At 38.0% G+C, this 21,290-nt stretch overlaps 1 protein-coding gene across 5 annotated transcripts in view; it reads right to left on the reverse strand.

Moving 5' to 3' along the window:
• Positions 1-12,427: 12,427 nt before the first annotated feature.
• Positions 12,428-21,290, reverse strand: part of LOC125241286 (PDZ domain-containing protein 8) — a 76,257-nt gene continuing 67,394 nt past the window's right edge. The window contains exons 13-15 of one of the 5 annotated variants that reach the window (XM_048149679.1): positions 18,006-18,129; positions 13,168-13,360; positions 12,428-12,593 (exon numbers count right to left, since the gene is read on the reverse strand). In XM_048149679.1, coding sequence (XP_048005636.1) covers positions 12,453-12,593; positions 13,168-13,360; positions 18,006-18,129 — 458 coding nt within the window. In that variant the 3' untranslated portion in view covers positions 12,428-12,452. Of the gene's footprint in view, positions 12,594-13,167; positions 13,374-18,005; positions 18,130-21,290 lie in introns of those variants that run through there. The other 4 variants (XM_048149681.1, XM_048149680.1, XR_007178731.1 and 1 more) reach the window with 4 other exon arrangements.

Consider the following 21,290-nt stretch of genomic DNA (forward strand, 5'->3'; position numbering starts at 1 on the left):
TTGTGTTCTACATGCATCCATTGAACACGCCTAACATATATAAACGGTGGATACTATATTTATTTATTAATGCAAACACTGTAAAACATGAAAATAATCGACCAGTTACATTTGCCCCCCTCCCCACTCCCCAAAGTCGTGATTTGCTCCGCTGTACCTTATCCATCACGTCCAATAACTTACAAATACGATGGAAGCGAAAAGCATAAACAATTTTCCTTTGACTAGTCTACACTTCGCAAGTTGGATGTGTTGCAGTTAAGCCTAGTTTTCACTGTCCTATCGGCTGTATTATATTAAGTATATCAATATAAGATTATTATTTGTTTCTCCGTTTTAAAACTCTCGGGCCTTTCGAGCCCGGTCATTGATAAGGCGTGCGTGGGGATATAGATCCAACACGTAGAGGCAGTTTGGAGATATTTGATGTCATGTAGATCTTTCCCATCACGGAACAATGGTATTCCGGACCTTTGGGAGGCGTGCGCGGGGCCGAAGCCAACACGTAGAGGCCCTTTCGACACTTTAATGAAATGTAAGGGGTACACCGAGCGGATGTTGCCCTTGCCCGTATCAACGCTTTCTGCCCAGTGGCTGTTAAGCCACTGTACCAACTCGCGTCTTATGCAAATTTTCACTTCCACCCCTGGGGCATGTAGCCGTAACGACTCCACTCTGGACGGCCAGCCAAGGCAAGCCAGAGGTAGAGAGTACTGTCCCACCCACCCGCCTTACGGGTAACAGAACTCCCCAGGAGCACTCGGGTACGTGGGGTCGCTGTTCCCCAACAGCTCGCCACAAGCTGCCCTGCGTTGACTGATTGCACTGGTAAAACCAATGGGCGATGGGGTCGTCACATCCCTTCAAAGTTCACCTGTTACTGCAATGTCACAGTTTCGTTTTCTTTCAACCAAGGGGTTGAAGGGGTTGAAGGGGTTGAAGGGGTTGAAGGGGTTGAAGAAGAAGGGGTTGAACTCTTGGCAACTAAGGAGTTGCCAAGAGTGGCACTGAAGCTTTAGTAGTTTCATGTGTTCTGCCTACCCCTTTATGGGATACAGGCGTGATTGTATGTTGTTGTCGTATAAATACCTACTCATTTTGGCGCGGTAACCTCTCCTTTCACCTAGCTGCGTTATCACATTATCCGATCCAATATCGGATGTAGGACCGATATCCTATACCTACTTATATGTATATTAAAGGCGCCATCTTTGACATTTCCCTTTGACATTCTTCCTACATCCGGTATCGGATCGGATAATGTGAAAACGAACTAGTAAACTTGAATCTCTCTTGGTTAAATATATAATTTTGATTTGATTTTTTTGAATATGATCGCACTGTATGAAAAATGTCTCAAGGTAAGTCGAAGTATATTGGATCTGTCCAATTCATTCTACGACTTATCTCTTTCCACACAGACTCTGAAATTCAGACCAATTTTTTTTTTCAAAAAGTACTTTTTTACGCTATTAACTTACCTAATATCTGGGCAACCGAGCTTCGCTCGGTTCTGTTTCGTATCCTTGACATGTGTCGCCATCTAGTTCAAAAATGAATAGTACCTACATCGAGCGAAAGAATTCTCAGCCTTAACAACACAACTACTCCACACGAGATGGCGCGCATTTCGCCACAAAAACTCAAATAGTGTATTTTCTATTCGTTTTAGCCTTGACCTGTGTCGCCATCTAGTGTTTGCAATAAATAGTACTTACATCGACCGAAAGAATTCTGTCTTAACAGTACAACTACTGCACACGAGATGGCGCGCGAAGAAAAACGCATGAAAACTCGAAAATTCGCGTTTTCCGGGACCTAAGGATAAGTTGACCGATTTTTCACCCCCAAAAACCCCCACATAACAAATTTCTGCGAAATCGTTAGAGCGGTTTCCGAGATCGTCAGTGTAAATAAATATATATATAAATAAATAACTAAATAAATAAATATACAAGAATTGCTCGTTTAAAAGTATAAGATATTCAAATATTTTATTATGTTAGCCTTGAAGGATTTTTCCTTTGTTGTCTGATACTTGCCTACCGTCTGGACCGTGGGTCCTAGGTTTTATCGTACGGGCTCTGCTGCGCGTCCCGTAGACCCTAATTGGTTCTTGTCGCGTATTCTCTTTGAGGCCGGTGAAGCGTATTTCCTGGGCTTTTCCCGTAATTTTATACCTATTATATACCTCCTGATGAAACTAGGATTTAATAGTTATTTATGTGGCTGGTACATAATGAAAGACACTTGTATTATTTCATTATGAAACTAGCCTTTCGGCTCGTTTCATAAAACAACATCCGTGTTTTAATGCCTAATTATGTACAGTGAATATATAACTTTATTTACATCCTCTATCCATATTATAATAAGTTTTCTACAACCCTATGTACAGATATAGTCTAAAGTTAGGTAAGAGATACTTAATGTCAACTAGTGATTGACTGACAGTTCACTTTTAAAACGTTCGATATTTGAAACGAAACAAATGACTGATCAATGAATTCCATCATAGCAAGTATGATTCCCGTAGATTATTTAATTTCTTCTTTGTGACAGAATTGGTCCTTAACTACATACATCATAACCCACCGGACTTCGTCAACTAGGAAGTGATCATGTTCCCTTCGTACAGTTAACTATTAATTTAATTGAATGCAGTTAATGTTGCCACATATGGATTTCTAACTGTATCTTTACGCCTTCAAATTTGGATTAGATACGAGTATGTCTACTATTAACATTTCTTCGATTATTTTAAAAACATTTTTCTATTGAAATATAAAAGTTCAAAATACTATTGCAATATAATGTATGCAGGTATCTTGTGACCCCAAAATTTCCATAATTTTCCTCATTATTATGTAACTTTCGATTCTGTGACCAGGAAAAATGTGTCAGCAGTAGGTACGAAGGTATAGTTGTGAATGAACCTACTACCTACTCAAACGTTTTTGTCACTCGATTACAACACGAGTATTAGCTTACTTTTCTAAAATGTACTGTTATTAAATGAGTAAAATAAATGAAGTCGGCCTTGAATTATTTATTCAAATTAGGAGGCAGGGTTCGTGATCCGAGAAACCGGCTGTGATGAAAGCCTCATTAGATCAAGGCCCGGCGCTTCGTCAGATTAACTGGTACGAATCAATATTTATCTTCCGTAAGTACATAATTGGATCATCCTGATTTGTTTGCCATTTTCACGGCAGTAGATTTTTTAGTAGGTATTTAATTTTTTTTTTCATCACACCCGCACTTTAAATGTGCTATTGCACGCAGGCGGAGCGTGAGTTATAGAAAAATCGTTCTCCCAAGGGAATAATGAAATTTCTTGTACCGTACTTAACTTTTTACATCTATTTACATATTTTTTACATTGCGAGTGTGATGAAAAACATTGTGTGTAACTCGGGGAGTATGAATATTACTAACTCGAGTCTTTCTCCCCTTGTTGCACAATGTACTATTTTCTTCTTGTATGTTTACTTATTATTAGCCCACCTAGGGTTTAGGTTTTTCATGTAAACTACATACTTGTTTACCTAATTATCATGTATATTAATTTTCAATATACACGTTGTCGCAGCCTGAGTTCCGGGAGTCACAGTATTTCAAAAAGTCACTCGCAGGCCTTTTTAAAATTACTACAGATCTTTGACGTGAAAACCACATTGTTTAGGATCAATCTATAAGTAGGTACGATTTTCTTTTCATGTGCCGGTAGCGACGAACGACAGACAAGCTGCCAGAGGCCCATTGTCTATATATTGGCAGACATTAAGCATTTCCTCTAGAAATACCATTTCGTAATACTCAGCTAATAATGAGATGGGACGAACGCAAGTCTCCCATAGGTATATTGCGTCAATCTCCAACCTTGACGTCTATGTCGTCCGTTGAACGCGCCGGTCGCCATTTGCCAAAGAGAGACGCAAATTTTCATTCCCAGAACCTTGAAAATTTGCCAGATATTATTCCCAAGTCCCGTGTTCCAACCGTATTTACTTTAGGCAAGTGTTTACTAAAACATAGCCGCTACCATGGGTTTTTGAGGCTACTCGATAACATAACAAATGTCACAGAAAAACCTTGTGTGCAAAAAGTGAACGCTCTCAAATAGATATTTAGAAGAAGCAAAAATTACATACATTTTCCGTGATGATGTAAGACGCTATCGAGTAAGGTATTTTTAATCGTCAAATCAAAACTCATGATAGTACTTCCGTATAATGTTTATATGTTACCCTGTTAGTTCTAAATTGACTCATCAAAACAAGTGAGAGTAAAAACAGAGCGCGGAACAGAATCGATTGCAACCGGGTCGATATTCGCAAACACGAATTCCAATTGTCAATAAATTATTATATTTACGTTAATTTCGCTTCTTGTAGCGGTAAAAATGAAATGAAAAGATAATCCTTTCTGGTTTCGGGCCTCGTATGTCGTATTTAAATGCTGAGCTAACGTGCCTGTCATAAACTCTTCGTAACACTGTTCACTGTTAACATTCAAAGAATACCGCGGTTATTTTCCTTAAGGGTGCTTTCAATGTAAAATTGATAGTTTTAGTCGGTGAAATACTATACTTTCCGTTATCAAATAGATATATTTAATTCAAGTTTCAATTAGAACAGTTTCATTTCAGACTGGATTTTTGAAAACTAACTCACTAAATTAATTATGAATTTTTCTCTGATACGTTTAGGAAAACCCGCGTATAGCGCTGAATTAGTCGATCTTATTTGTAAAATTTGGACAATTTTGTATAATGAAACTGGTAAATTTATAATACGTATATCCTGTACTACAATCTTCTCAGACTACATTTTTATTATAAGGTTTTGAAAAAGAGTAAACGAGGCTAAGACGAATTCATTTTTTTTCAGAAATTACCCAAAATTAAGTGGCAATTTCTTTAAAAATCTACATCATATCGAAGTTATTTTCGTACTAAATTAATTTGCAACCTTTACTAAAATTGCTCTTACATCTTAGGGATTATAAATTTGTATTAAGTATATATTTTTGGCAATTTTTTGAAAACGAGCCTTCACCGTCACAATTATTACCACTTCTGGACATTTTCTCATATTTTGTTAGACCAAGTAGAAAAAGTCTTATAATATGTAATATTATTTGTAAACTACTCGCAAAGTCCTTTAATTTGATACCACACACGGTATGATTAAGCGCTCGGTTGCGATTTCACTATTTTTCACATGAAAGCCCTCTTAAACCATCAGTGTGACATGTAATTATCATGGTATGTTTGATAATTATCGATTAACTATAAGTAGATTAGTTATATAATATAACTCTATACCTTAATTATATCTCATTGAGAACAAATGAAAAGGACCTTGACTGAAAACTCAGTACAGTGAATGACCTGTAGGCTAATTTCGTATTTTTTGTCTGTGATCAGATTTGGCTTATAATTTATCATGCATACAATACTTCATAGGTATGTACGCAATGCAAGTGGAGTCATTTGATTCCTTCATACGACAGATATAAGAAGTGCCATATTTCACTTACATTACTACTACTTCATCATGTTGAGCACTCAACCTTGGCCCACAACCTGCCGGAGATACTAGAAACCTAATTGTACTCTAAATTAACCAATGTTTTAGTATGTTCTTGTTAAACAAATATTTTTCTATTCTATTATATATGTATTTACTGGCAGAAGTGGGTATATTATTTCTCTTCAACGGAGCCGACAAGCGGCAATCAGTTGAGGATGTCAGAAGAAACTGTTCACTTTATGTAACCAACATAATATATATACACACACCACTATAACTGCGTCACGGGCATCGCCACTGATTTATAAAACGAATAAGACCAATCACCTACTTCTCCACAACAAATTGCGCAGAATCGTCTAAAACTCATAAACAACCTTATAAATTTTAACACTCTATTTACGTTCCAAAAAGTTTACCAATTTTCCTGTGCTAATGCTCGAGTTGCTAAATTTAAAACATGTGACCTCCAATATTGGGTTATTATTTTTCGTTGATGTGCTTAACCTATTTACAAAAAGAAAAACTGGTCAAGTGCGAGTTGGACTCGCCCACCGAGGGTTCTGTAGAGAATATTACTATACCTATAAGCAGCGGCTGGTCCATACAAGCCGATTCTCACCGGCTTGCCTAAAATTGATTACTTGTAAAGTACCTAATGTTAATGTAGGTTTCTTTTTTGCTCAGTGTTGCCTAGCAGAAATTTTCTCCAGCCGCTACTTACCTATTATAAAGGATGTTCTTACTTGCAGAATTTCGTAGTTAATTATAATTATAGTTCAACAGTGAGTAACCTATGAGCCCCTTGAGAGTGTAGAAAATTAGAAATATACATGTTTATGTGGGATTTGGGAAAAACGGCGATGTTCGATTATATTTTAGTTTTTTCCAAACTCTGTAAATGCCAATCATCATCAATTTTAAATCGAGGGTAAGTCTAATAACATTTTTGCTTGGCAGCGTCGCACCTCGAAGTTATATACAATATGTTAAATCACATTTTATTATCAATTTATCATTCCATAGGTAAGCTTTTGTAAACTGAATTCTCCGCTCATGCACTCAATGCAAATTCATGTTTAATTAGCTAACACGACTTAAAACGGATACCACGAGGTTTATTTATTTATACAAAGTACAGTAGAAATGCACTATTAATTTAACGTTAGCCACCGAGCTTCGAAGTTAGGTCCGTATTTACTTGGCTTTACAAATATTCCTCCTTTGTGTGGTTTACCCACGTGAGCTCTCTTTGAAACTAATCGGATTATGTGCACTCTACGTAAAATAGGTAGTACATTATGTACGTAAAATAGATATGTTATTCTGTATCTTTGTTCGGTGCAACTTGGAAGGAAAATGCATTATTTTATAACTATAGGTACCTGTTTCTCTATACAAAGAGTACAAAGATGAGAAAATAGATAGGGTGGTATTTAAATCTATTGTGTTTTGTAATAGTACATTACGATACAAGTGCGAAAAAAGGAAGAAGAAAAAAAAAAGAATTTTCGCGTGTATCGTACGACGTTTTTCAGATGGCCATCCGAAGTTTCGACCTGACATATAATTCTCGCACTAGTGTGTAAAAAAAACACCATCAGGGGGCCGATTTTTGAATCTCGGCCATTCGATTTCGTGAAATTCGTTCAATAATATCTCCACTACTAGCGATTTAAATTGTACTAACAGAATCGAGAACGAGTGGTCATTACCACTAGTTTTAAAATTACTAGCCGTCCTTTTAAAAAATAGCATTACGTCGTTTTCCACAGACTTTCGAACGGCGAATTCGTGCGTTCGAAATTCAAAAATCAATCCCCTGTACTGAAAAATACGTTAAGTATTAATTATGTTAATTATGTAGTACAGCCATTCGAAGGCTTCAAAATACATTTGTGTAGAATGTGTACTCGTTTATGATTCTTTTTATGACTATATGAATAAGGTTATTTTAAATATTTCTGCGGTCTTCGTTCTAATAAACAGCATATGTTAGACGCAGGTAGGCACTCGAGAAAATTGCGTCTTTTAAAATACAAAAACGTACATTGTTTTTGTTTCCACTGTGAATTTCTCTTGTCTAAGTCGAATTTTCTTGTGAAATCGTTAACGATTCACTCAAAGATTTTGAATTTTGTATCATAGTTATAAATGGCCGGTGAGCACGTCACAATGAGTGTACCATGAAGTAGGCAAGTGGAGTAGCTCAGAGATAACGCGCCAGACTACACGACTGCACTTCCGAATGGACACTCGAAATGATTACTTTTGCTGGGTTTATTTACTAGCTAGACGACCAAAAAGGTAAACATTAATTAAGGATTTATTGAACTGCTACAGTCATGTGTGAAAATATCGTGTACAAAAGTTGCTCTAAAAGATGTGTGTCCGATAGCTCTTAATTCGTCAACATAAGATTTATGGGATATATTTTATAACCACCAGCACCGTACAGTGAAGTTAATATAAGTAGGTACCTATTAAAATGAGTCTAATACAATCCTAATCAGAAGTGCAGAATAAAATTCGCTGCTTCCGATACAGCGCCATCTTTCACGTGATTTTTCACGCAGGCTGTATCTACTGAAGTAAGGAGTTTAACACTAGCGTGTAATTAAACACGTAGATATATTATGTATTTATAAAATTGCTATACGATTATTTGAACTATGGCTTATAATTACTGTTTTTGCAGACATTGAGGTTTCATACCTTTGGAACCTTTAGGGCCGGTTGCATCAAACTGTCTGTCACCGTTAAAGCATTCGTTAAATTTTATTGTATGAGAAGTTCCATAGACGTCTGTTGCGTGACGATGATGTGTCTGTCAAATGTGGTAGATGCAACTGGCCCTTAGAAGTACAACTTTTGAAGTCCTTTCCGCTCGGTTGTACCTTGCACCAGAGCTTATAATGAGGCGTTTCTAATATAGTTAAACCGAAATATCTAACGAAGATATTGGCAATCCCGATCACTTTTGGCGGATTGCCAAAATTACGCTCCTCCGATTAATACTTACGTACTATTGAATTTACTTTACTACTACATCAGCAAGACTGCTTTCCGATACGTACGCGAGTAAATTCAGTGCACGAGAGATTTGTCTCAGATTCGTGGACAAAATCCTTACACCTTGACTGGTGCTGCCTCTGCATGCGTTTCATCAGGCGGGCAAGAGCAGTCTCTCTGCTCGGTGTACCCCTTACCCAAAGGTCCGGAACACCATTGTTCCGAGATGTATTAAATCCTATATGCTGAAGAGTATTTTTTCCGTTGCAAGCATTTAATTTATGATTCATGATTAACTATTATGTGTAATCCTTATTAGTTAAGCCTTAATAGGACAAACGTTTTTTTTTATCAAAGCGGAAGTACCATCGACAACACTGTTAGACATATTTACATTAGGTGTACATTAGTAATCCTTATTACAAGGGCATAAAGTCTACCGATGGTTAGCTGAGAGTGTTGCTGTTAGTACCTACGTAACACAATTATAGATGTAATTAAAACAAGCACGAGGCGTAACCCTGGGAAGTATTTTGCTATAGACATTGCCATGTCACAGTAGTACAGTTAAGGTATTAAATATGGACACGGATAAAGTGCCAAAAAGATGTATAGGTACCTATATAAGTACTTATTCCCACACATTTAGATAGCGTTTAGATAACGATTGAAGTAGCATGTTATGATTTGCACATACTCGTAATATAGGTTTGGCGACAGATATTGTTTTCTGTGCTTGAAATGCTCGAATCAACTTGTTTTCACTATGAAAATATTACTAAAGTTTAATTTTAATTGAGGTAACTAATCTGCTTTATAGCTCAATTGTTATTAAAATAAGTACCTATTCTAGGTATGTAGGGAAAATGCCACATCGAACATCGTATCTAAATCAGTTCAAATATATTTTTTAGAATACAAGTGCCCAGATCAACCCGGATCTCGACGTAATTTTGCGCCAGTCTGGTGCTAGCCCTACAGCATAGTAGGTAACCACAGCATATGACCGCGTGGCCACGATATGGCTTCCAAATATCACATGAAAGCACGTTTACATATACCTAGTTCAGCCAGCCACAGATTTGCGAGAGCTTTCGAGCCAGCGCGGTCAATGACGCGACAAATTTTCCGCCCAACGCGACCACTGACATTCAGCGGAGTTTTTCACCGGCGCGGAACTTGAGGTCGATCCTTTGTGCTATTTCAGGACTTCCTGGACTCGAGCCAGCAACACCGACGCAGTACCGATGGTTCTTTGATCCCGACGCTTTTCACACCAATTACGTCTTTATGTAGATCTAAAGAAGTTTCCAAATTTCTTGTGGTTGATCTTTACTGCCGTATTTGAATTCTTCCTTTGTTTTGATGTTATCCAGGTCCAACTGGTGATTTCGGTGAGATATGAGGTTTTTCAATGCTGAGGTTATGACCGGACGGCCTCTGTGTGTTTGCACTATATATGGTACTGTATTGCCGTCAGTTATCTTTCTAAAACGTATCTATAATTCTGTATCCTCTGGTAAGGAATGGACAAGGTCAGTGGCTTTTGCACTATTGGAAGTGATACTCGTATACATTTGTGACTTGAATTACCTACTACTACTACTAAGCCATGAAGTTTTAGCAATCAATAATCCATGTAACTTGTGTGTTCGTACCGTTGAATGCACACTTTTGTTATTGTTTAACAGGATGATTGGATCAAAATAAAATACTTGGGAAATTATTGTTACTCATATGTCTCATTTTTAGGGTTCCGTACCAAAAAGGTACAACAGGAATCCTTATGGTGCGACTCTGTCCATCTGTCTGTCCGTCTGTCACATTCCTAAATATCTCGAGAACTACATATATATAAATCAGTGGTTCTCAAACTTATTTTCCCATGGAACCCTTTTGGAAAGCAAAATATCTGACGGAGCCCTTAAATTAAATAAAAAAAAAGTTTATAGAAATCTTTATTTTAATAAGTCTTAAACATAATAGTTAAATCTAATCATTAGATTCTAATGTGAGGTATATTACATGAGACTGTTTTTATTTTAACAATTGGGGAATTTTTGGTTTTATGGAAGAGAGTTGAAGTCGCATATCAGTCAACCAAAATTCACACGGAGCCCCCAGAGAGGTTTTGCGGAGCCCTAGAGCTCCGCGGAGCACACTTTGAGTATGGCTGTACTAAATAATGCTATCAACTTGAAATTTGAAAAAGTTGTGAACATTGTAAACCTCTACAAATAGGAAGTATATATTTTTTTTAATTTGTTAATTTAAATTGTAGAATCCTTTTCCTCCCTGAAAAACCAACATACTATACAGGCAGGCAATTATGGTCGCGCGATAAATGATAAAACATGAATCTAGTAATTAAGTCCCTATCGCACTTACTAATAGTGCGATAGGGACGTTCAGGCTATTCACGAACCACTGATATTTTTCATTCCACACTCGGCGTCTATAACATTAACAAATAACTATTATCGTCTATCGCGCGACCATGCTACTCGTGCAGGTAGCGCAAATTAGTTAGCGAATTCACCGAGAGATGGCGCTATACACAATAATGCTCATTAGTACATATACTTTAGTCTTCTAGTCAAGTCATTAGAGTTATATGAAAACATGAGATTATTTTAACTAGGTAGTTTGAAAGAAAGTTTGTACGGAACCCTCGGTGGGCGAGTCCGACTCGCACTTGGCCGGTTTTTTTGGGTATAGCCACTAAGAAATGAGAAAACAGTATCGAACAACAGTAAACAGCTACAGGGCTTAGAATGTGGAATTTTAACAGCGAGGGAATATTTTCGGCATTTGCGCTCTATAATGTTTTTGTTTCCATTTTCCGCATTTAATTTGGTTCACAGCTGTTTACTATTCCGTCCTATTCCGTCGCTTGGCGTTGTTGTGTGTCTATTAATAGTCCTCCATTACATTTGTAACCGTCACGCATTTATCTTCCGGTTACTCTTTCAACATCGTATGTCTTTCTTCATATTCTTATTGTGAACCTTATTTTTAAAGCGCGAAGAGAGTAATTTATACACAATGATAAGGAAAGCTGACTTTGGGTGGATTAGGAGATGTGTTTGACGCAGGTGACCGAAACGGTAGAAACTGTTTCGACCTTGGGCCGATTCTAAGAACATGGGATGTATATTTCGACTCCATAGTTTGCTAACAGTTCCCTAATTAGAGTGGTAGAATGTAAATTTAACTGTTAGCTGTTAGGTACATTTAATCCGGTTAAGTGGAGATGTAGGTATTGTTGTCTGTTGTCATGCCTGATGAGATGAGATTTCTTAGTGGTCAAGGTGCTCAAAAGCATCTAAACACAAATATTACTGAGTTAAATTCTCTCGGAAAGTCCAGGATGTTTTTGGTCACCAGCAATACTTTACGATGTAGTTTTTCAATATTTTGGGTTAATGGGGCTAATGTCGTTCAGTTATAAATTGACATTAATGCGGGCTACCTACTTAAATATCCTTTAGATCCGTTTTCAGATATTGTGAATACCTTGCCGGCCGTTAATACTGATGATCATCGCTCAGAAAGTCATCTCTCTTATACTCGCTCCAACACAACTAAGTATGACATTTTTTATATGCCCTAAAGTTTCAGTGTTAGTTAAAATTGACCTGTAAGTTTAGTTAAAATTAACCTGTAAGTTTACAAGTGTGTTTCGGTATGTTCTAGCGTACGCACATTAGCAAGTGAGTACAGACTTTGTTCAATAAAACGGCGTGTTGCCATGTAATGATATACAAATAGGATGTCGCTGCCGCCGCCGTCGCCGCCCGCTGCTGTCAACTCGCGGACCACGTACAATGATATACCTACATTAGCAACTGATAGGGAGTGTTCAATAAAACATCGTATTGCCATGTAATGATATATATTCCCTTAGGTGGTAGCGGTCTGGTCGTGTTGCGCGAGTTGCGCGGCGGCGCAGCAGTGCAGCATGAGCGCCGTGAGCGCGCACGCGCGCGCGTCGCTGCCGCCGCCGTCGCCGCCCGCTGTCAGCTCCGCGCGGACCGCGCTTAGCTGCAAACATGCACGTCATTAGAACCACTAAAGCACACCTCGGACACTTGTAATCAAATATGTAAAAAATCGCGTTCCTACGCACACGATCTAAGCTCGTGTAGGCTAAGGCGAACGCGTACCACGCTTGTGTGAGTGAGATAAGACAGATCGACTGGTCGTGTTCTTGATAGGCGGTAACACCAAACTGGGAGTGGCCATACTTACATACATAAGTGGTTAATCGTTCACGCGCTGTAGCGTATCGTAGTTCTCTCTCTTTGCCTTTGCTCTTATATCTACACAGAAAAATAACTACAATACGCTACGAACATAATATATGAAATATTGTGGGACAGTAGTTCGGCGATCCTGGGACCTCGCCATATATAGCAAAGTGATGGCGACAGAGGGATTTTAGTGGGTTTGCATGGGTCACATCAGTTTAGGGAGTCCCACATAACCAACCCAGGCCCGTGCCCACGCCTGGGAGGTAGGCGTAACGCATTTCCCCATTTTCAAGAGTCAGCCCCCGGGTAATCCTTAGAGACTAGAGACCGCTACAGAGCTAGACCGCTAGATACCGGGTACCCACCATCTCATGTATCTGCGTCGGCGACAGCCTAGCGGCCAGCTCAGGCGCCGACTCCCTTGCCGCCGCCAGCAGCGCGTCCGGCGGCAGCGAGCTCCGCATCGCCGGCGCCAGCATCGCGTCCACGCCGCCGCGCGCCAGCCACGCCGCGCCGCACCCGCCGAACGGGTTCCCCATCGCTTCCAGAGACTGCTTCCTGCGCGTCATGGCTGCACGTGAAAAATGAGCCCGCTTAAAGATACCAAGCTGCGAAAGCGGTAAGCGTGACATAACGGAAACAAAGTAAACTTTAGCCTGCCTTCCTCGTAGCTCCTTGATGATTCCGGATCGCCATTGCTGTGAAAATGTTTTAAAGAACCATCCCATTTGTATTCTTTAGATGCATCATTTTTTAATAGATTAGGATTCAATCACATCACTAAATAGAACAAATGGAAATAGACTCTTTAAAAAAAACAAAGCTGCAAAAGCATATAGCACGATTAAAATATGAAAAACACTATTACAACATTTTCTGCCGTTGCGGCTGCCAAACTCTCCCGTCCGGATAACTGGTTCTTGTGTGTCATGGTTGGATGAGACATGAAGCTGCGAAAAGCGTGCAATGCCAAACTCCCATTAGGATACCCAACGTTGTATGGTGGAGTTCTTCCAGTTTCCAAAAAATCCTCTTGTGTTGCGGGCATATTGTGTTTGCCAAATGACGCATTTTAAAGAAGCTGTGAAAGCGTTCGATTCTGAACTCAGGAGTTTACACCGCTGCGGGTGTCGAAAAATAAAAATGTTCAACTGCGAAAAGCGTGAAAATGTACAATATGCTTTACAGATGCCAATTAGGTATTTTATGCAGATTTATAACTTTTTACTGTGCACATAAAAATTGCGATTGCTAATATAAAACAGGCTAAAATATTTTTAGAAAGCATCAATCCTTGTAGTCAAGCTTCACATGATACGAGTAACCAAACACAATAACACAATAGTCAATAATATCTAAGATTTTCTAATTTCAAATTATTTAATGTATCGTAATGTACTATTGTATATTTCAGCATTGGTTCCATAATAAATTTCTGGTTATCTAATAAAAAAAAAAAAAATCTAAGATCTCTCGCATTGCAAATACTTATCGAATTTAGATATTATGCTAAGTGGAAATGATTTTCAAATGTCAAAAATGTAGAAAAAAGTTCTTGTATGTTTCAAAAGCATGAGATATAGAAGTCATCTATTGAATTTACTATGTAGATTAGATTTGTGAAATGCCGTCTAAATGAATGGACGATAACGACAAGCAATACGAACACAGTCATATCATTATAATTTTTACACTACAACGTTTTTTTACAGATTTAATCAGTAAAAAACAGTAATACATATTGCTAAGTTTACATTTTCCTACCCATGGCGAATAAAAACCCGTTAAAGGAGCCAAGTTATGATATGAAGCAAATAGGTAGGTAACTTTTGGTTCCTGAATCTGGCTATGCAAACGCCTTATGCCTACGTCTTATTTTCCCAACATCGTCTACAACACAATTTTTGTGTTTGAAACATTTCGACCACGAAAGAGAGAAAGTCTTTCGTTAAATAGTTTCAATACATTCTAGTACCAAAATGAAATGAGCACTGAGTCTGTGGTCACTGTATGTATATGTATCTTCCAACGAAAACGGGTGTCACCCATACCTGATGGTGTAAAAGCAAACATTATTACAAGTAAAAGAACACCCACGGGAGATCATACAAGAACACACATAAATGAAACTCAACTTGTAACTATCTTTTCATGATATTAAATTATTATATACGCATTAGATAGGTACCTAACTAGTTGAGTCAATCATACCTACTATAAAAAAATAAATGTGAAATTGAAGTACACCTAGCAGCAACTTGTACAAAACTTTACTAGTCCCACTATAACAGTTTCTATTTCGATTTTCCTGCTGGATTTTCCTACTAGGTATAAGTATATGCGATGTAATGATAAGTCATTGCAAATTGCCGTTCGTTGCACACTGAAACGTACTCAATATGGCTTCTCTCTAAAATTATATCACAACTAGTACCTATATCACTCTGTTATATTTTGATACAGTAGGCTATAATATGTGACATTATCTGGGTAAAGGGTCCTTAATTAAACCTTATTATCGATGGCGCTTACGGTGTTATGAGCGATGTCCGTGTACAAATACGACGCTGCGGGACGTAAGCGCCATCGATAATAAGATCCCTTTACCCAGCAGCCCTAGCACATGATGGCCGCGAGAGTATGTCGCCGCGAGATAGACTGCCTGTCCTTATGTCATTAATACAATTAGACAAAGACGTGTCATCTATCTCGCGGCGACATACTCCCGCGGCCATCATGTGCTAGGCCTACAGATAACGTTACATGTGCTTAGGAAAAAAATCGCAAGCAACCGTCACTTTTGCGGTCCCTTGCATTCCTAAAATCTCAGAACAATTAGGTATTACACATTTGTTACACCATATGACTTATGGAAAACGACACAGCAGATAAATCTTTCATAAAGAGTAGGTATTTTATTCGACTAGTAGCACATTTCCCTTTACTCCTACACCATTTGTCTTTGTCGGGATGTCGGCCTAAGCGAAGTGACAATAGTTGAGGCTACGTGGCGATCCAAACGCAGTCGGGCTCGGTCGCGTCACTATACATCCTGTTTTTATTGAATTCCGTTAACTTTAAGGGAAGGTTCTTTAGATCACATACAATTAATTTCTCTAAGAAACAAACGTCTTAACTTTCATGGTTATCGAGTTATTAAAAAAATTAAGCTAATTACTGAACACGTTGTGACAGCCTTTACCAATTCCTAATATTGTACCAATAAATTCATTTATTATGTATAAAAACGATGAATTTTTTTTTGCTAATTTAACTAAAAGTGATACATTCTGTATATTTCTTTCCTGATAATGAACATAACGACCTAAAAATTTAACGGAAAACAATAAAAACACGGTGTAGAAGAGCGATAGGGAGAGCTAGCTACGAAACGCTTACGAAGTGTTACGCCGTGTCTTGCGTGGGCGACGGTCGCGCGACCGTCGCGCGACCGTCGCGCGACCGTCGCCGTCGCGTCTCATACTTCCATATCGATAAGGTTTGATTTCGTATGCGTCGCATCGCCGTCGCGCGACCGTCACCCACGCAAGCCACGGCGTAAGCGATCATGACGTTGGCTAGCCAGAGAAGATACATTAGCAGGCAGCGTCCTTATCAATACGCGCACATTCTTTTGTACTATCTGGCCCAGTTTAGAACTCGACTTTACCAAGTTTCTGTTCTAGTTTGCGGAAGGCAGAAATTTTGTTGAACGTAGGTTGGTAGGGCTTTTGTTGAGGAAGCGTTAGGTTGACTTTTAATTTCTTAGCTTCAATTAAAGAAGGAATATGAATTGTGATAAAATAAATTAAACTACCTGCTTACTCTATCTGCTATTAGCGAGTGCTATCCAATTTTCTATGGTTAATCGACGTCAAAATGGAAAAACGTGGCATTCTACACAGTAGGGTCCTTAATCTTCATGTGCAATTATTACATTTTTATCAGAATTTCTGTTACAATTTCATATTACGAGTAAATGATGGAAAGGACATTATTATAGAAGTATAAGAATCCTTCTGTGATGTGTAGCCTTATTTAGTGTAGTGATCATCAAATTCTCTATTAAATAGTAATCTACTGCACTAAAAGCTAAAACGACCGCTTAAAAGTTACAGTGAAAATACTTTGCTACTTATTATTAACTACCTACATCACTTGACATCACGCCACTTAGTCAAAGAACGAGTAGATGAATAATTAGAAAGGGCAGGTAAGGCAGGTTGCATCAACGAACGACGAACCACATTCAATATTGGCAGCTCATCGAGACTTACATAACTGACAAAGTCGTTGTTAATAGAAAAGGCGAATAATCTAAATTAACCATTCAATGAAATATTCATTTTTTAACACTTAATGATGACGTAGAAAGAATTGATCAAATAACATAAATGGACTTATTCAATATTCGAAGAGATACAGTCACTGGCAATAACATCGCAGAAAAAGGGTGAATTCACGTAAAAGTAACGTGAGTCACGACTTCATTGAGTGTTTATTTTGAACTACAGCTGCAAATGAAACGGTCAGGATGCATATATCGGGAAAGTAACACTTATTTAGAGATATTTAAAATTATCATTTGAACTTGCATCGTGAATCCATGGAATATGCCATAAAATCGTGAGTCATGTTACTCTCGCCGCGGATTGATCCAAAAGAAGGCCGCAAAAATATGTGACACATTCTTATTTCTAGAGCCATAAAAGCGTGTCAGATATTAATTCTTAATAGCTTCTTTTTGTACTATTTTAATAGGCGATATGACTAAAAAAACTAATTAGTCCGTCAGTTAGATTTTTAAAGAATTTTAGACATGTAATTTTTCTTTTTTCTCGTTAACGAAAAATGACGACGGTACGTTTTGTCACGCCTAGGTACAATTTTTACTTAGAAGTGACCTCACAAGTCCCCACTCCGGAACTTTGTTGCTCTATATCTTTGTATTTTTTCATCAATTAGAAAAAGCGAAAAATATGTGTTCAGCATTTTAGACGATCTAACTGACGAACTAAACCGAATGCCATTTTTTTTTATGTAGTCGTCATCCCTATTGTCGGTGACTGTAAGATAAAGCTATTTTGTAATGCAAGATTTGTTTTGATGGTGCGACAAATGAACGTGGCGAGAGGTTTGGTGCAACCGACCCTTATGAACATGGAGGGTTGGAGGGTATGAGCCCATCTGTAAGCGTTGTCACCTGGGGGTGTGGCTGGGCGAGGGCGGCAGCGACCGCGAGGAGGCCGAAGGCTTGGGCGCGGAGAGAGAGTGCGCCGAGCCCGCGCGCCGGAGCCCCGCCACCAGCGCGCTCATGGCGCCGCCACCTGCACGCATATACTGCTGATAACTTCAGGTCTAACAGTTGGCACCTAAGTATACGCATATACTGCTGATGGGCATTTTCAGAATTTAGGACACCTCAATTAGCGTAAGTTGTTAACAAAAATTAACTCGCTGTCAGTTTTGTGACGACAATTAAGCATAAAATCTATCTAAATATTTACTTTTTTCACATTCTGAATGTAGATTATCGCTCAAAGTTTATGTAATTAACACATAAACAATATTTTTATAGAAATTTCTTGCTTAATTATCGCCACAAAAATGACAGTGAGCTAATTTTTGTTAACAACTTACGCTAATTGGGGGTTCCATATTCTGAAAATGCTGATAACTTCAGCCGAATAGCATTTCTACGAAGCGAAACGAAATCGAAACGCCGCTCTGTCGCGCATTGCGTATTGACGCAAGAGCGATAGAGATAGATATCTACGAGCGTTTCGTGAGCGTTTGTGCATTCGGCTACGCACGCAGGTCTTACAGTTGCCACCTACACGCATAATATTACTACTGATAACTTTAGGTCTTACAGTTAGGTTATCACTATCGAAGACGCGCGGATTCGCCTAATCTTACCTTCATACTAATGAAGACAGGTGTATGATATTGCAAACCAGACGGGCAAACACGGACGCGAGATGCGAAAAGGACGCCCTGACACGATAAGCTATATCTGCTCCTCAAAGTTAAAACGCAGTAAGTCTATATGCATTCCATACATACTTACTACAATTTTCTTTTCATTGACAGACGAAGATACAAGTTTTTTTAAAAGTAGCTTAGTGACGATATCACACTAGTGTGCTAGGCCCGTAGAGCCTGCGTCGTCGTGAATGAAAAGATAATCATAGAAAGAATAATCCGCTTTTAGTTTTTACTATTCGATGAGATATCGGGAGCATTACACATAATAAAAGTAAGGTAAAATACCAGCGCTTGACAGTGTACCAGTACTTAGATGCTACATTCAATCTTAAGTCGTTGTCTGAAGTGTGTCGTCTATTGGGCATTAGCGTGGCGAGCACTGGTACTTTTACATTGACGCTACTTAATGACACCAAGATGAATATACATATTATAATAATTATAAGAAAGAAATGTGAGACTCTTAGGGACTTTAATTGTTGAGCTAAACTAATTTGGCATTTTTTTTGCTTTTTAGAATACAGGCCAGTACCAGCCCCATCCTCTACCGTAGTCAGCCGATAAGTATGACTCACCTATAGCGCGGCATTTTGAATGTGTCATGACCTGACCGCCACTAGGTGAGTGTTGTATTGCTGTAATGTCCTGTAAGTACAATACAACCAATTGGAACCACTGTAGAACTATGTCATAGTGACGTTATAAATCAGATTATAAGAAATCTCTTAATGCTTGTCATTTTGACATGGTTGTAGAGTGGCCTAGGGTTCCAATTGGTTGACTGTACCTATGTGTAGCCGTGTTGTCTACTTTTTGTTGTGTATTATACTAACAATTAGCTTTTAAATATGCAATAATGTAAACTAACCATTATGAGCCAAATGTTGCCATAAATAATAAAATAAAATAAATAGGTACTTAAATAGCTAAGCGATGGAGTGAGTGCCTAGTATTCAAGTGACCTCTAAATTGTTCAACAATGGCGGACCTACAATAACTTATAGGTTGCTATTTATCCCTAGAATTGAAGAATGCTGTCAGCTAGCTGCAAATGCAATATCTCAGAGGATGTGAGTACAACATGTTGAGACTGTTGAGAGTTAAATAAACTATTGTTCCTGAATAGAGTCCTCAAATTCTAAGCTGACTTAAGAGTCTGTTCGCATAGCTTTGTTAAGTTATATGGACATAAAGGAAGCCACAAACGCGTTAGTTCTGTGTTCTATGTCAATTGCCAGGACTACAAGTCTATTGAATTCTCGTAAACTCTCGGTCAGAATAGTTAGAAAGAGCTTTTTGAGAGACGGAGTTGGTATTATGATTTTCAATAGCAGGTTTTATTGAATCTAACGCTATACTACGAAATTTACTTAAGTATGCCATCTTATACAGACTCATAAGTACCTACTCATACTCATTTATTTATAATTACCATAACTTATTTATAATATTGTTATATATTACACGTCACAATTTATTAACAATAACAAGATTATTACATGGTGTATTAAAATTAATATATTAGTACCTAATGATAGCTAAAAATGTCAAAATACAGCCGAGTTCAGTTACATCTACACAGTTATACGAATAAAAAAAAATCTGAACACGCTTTTATGCTCATATAAAAATATTTATTTCAGATGTAGGTATAAAACAAAAATTAAGTATTACCTACATTTGACACTGATATTTCAATTAGTACCAGGGCATTTTCAGAATTTGGAACCCCCCAATTAGCGTAGGTAAGTTGTTAACAAAAATTAAATCACTGTCGTTTAATAGTTATTTGTTATACAAGGGGGCAAAGTTGTATTTTAACGCCGAGTGTGGAATTGAAAAACGAGCTAGTGAAAGGAGTCTATAGTTGAACCACGAGCGAAGCGAGTGGTTCGAGAATAGAATCCTGAACTTGCGAGTTTTTTAACACACGAGAAGTAAAATAACTTTTCCTCTCACTATAGCGAGGAAACTACAACGCAAAAAATGCGTTTATCACTGCTTCCAGTAGTTCCACAGGCGATAAATCATCTTTATTAATAGATTCACCTACTTTTATCAATTTTAATGCAGTTATTTTGACTTTATTCAAGGTCAAAATACTTTACCCACTAGTGGATAAAATGCGTTTTTACCCGCTGGTATTAAAGGACAAAACACATGTTTCCGAGCTAGTGAGGGGAAAAATATTGTTTTTGTGTTCATTACATAAACTTTAAGCGATAATCTACATCCAGAATGTGAAAAAAGTCAATTTTTAGACTGACAGCGAGTTACAATACTTTGTATTAACAACATTCGATAAATGGGGGAACCTATATTCTGAAAATGCCCTGGCACTAATTGAAATATCAGTGTCAAATGTAATACTTAATTTTTGTTTTATATATACTTATCTGAAATAAATATTTTTTCATTTTTAATTTCATTTCATTTGACTTGCCAAGCCTCCCAAGTATGGCCATAGAAGTCACTTTCCGGGCTCTCAATCAATGGCGGA

The sequence above is a fragment of the Leguminivora glycinivorella genome, chromosome Z (genome assembly GCF_023078275.1).
Source record: "Leguminivora glycinivorella isolate SPB_JAAS2020 chromosome Z, LegGlyc_1.1, whole genome shotgun sequence".
NCBI lineage: Eukaryota > Metazoa > Arthropoda > Insecta > Lepidoptera > Tortricidae > Leguminivora > Leguminivora glycinivorella.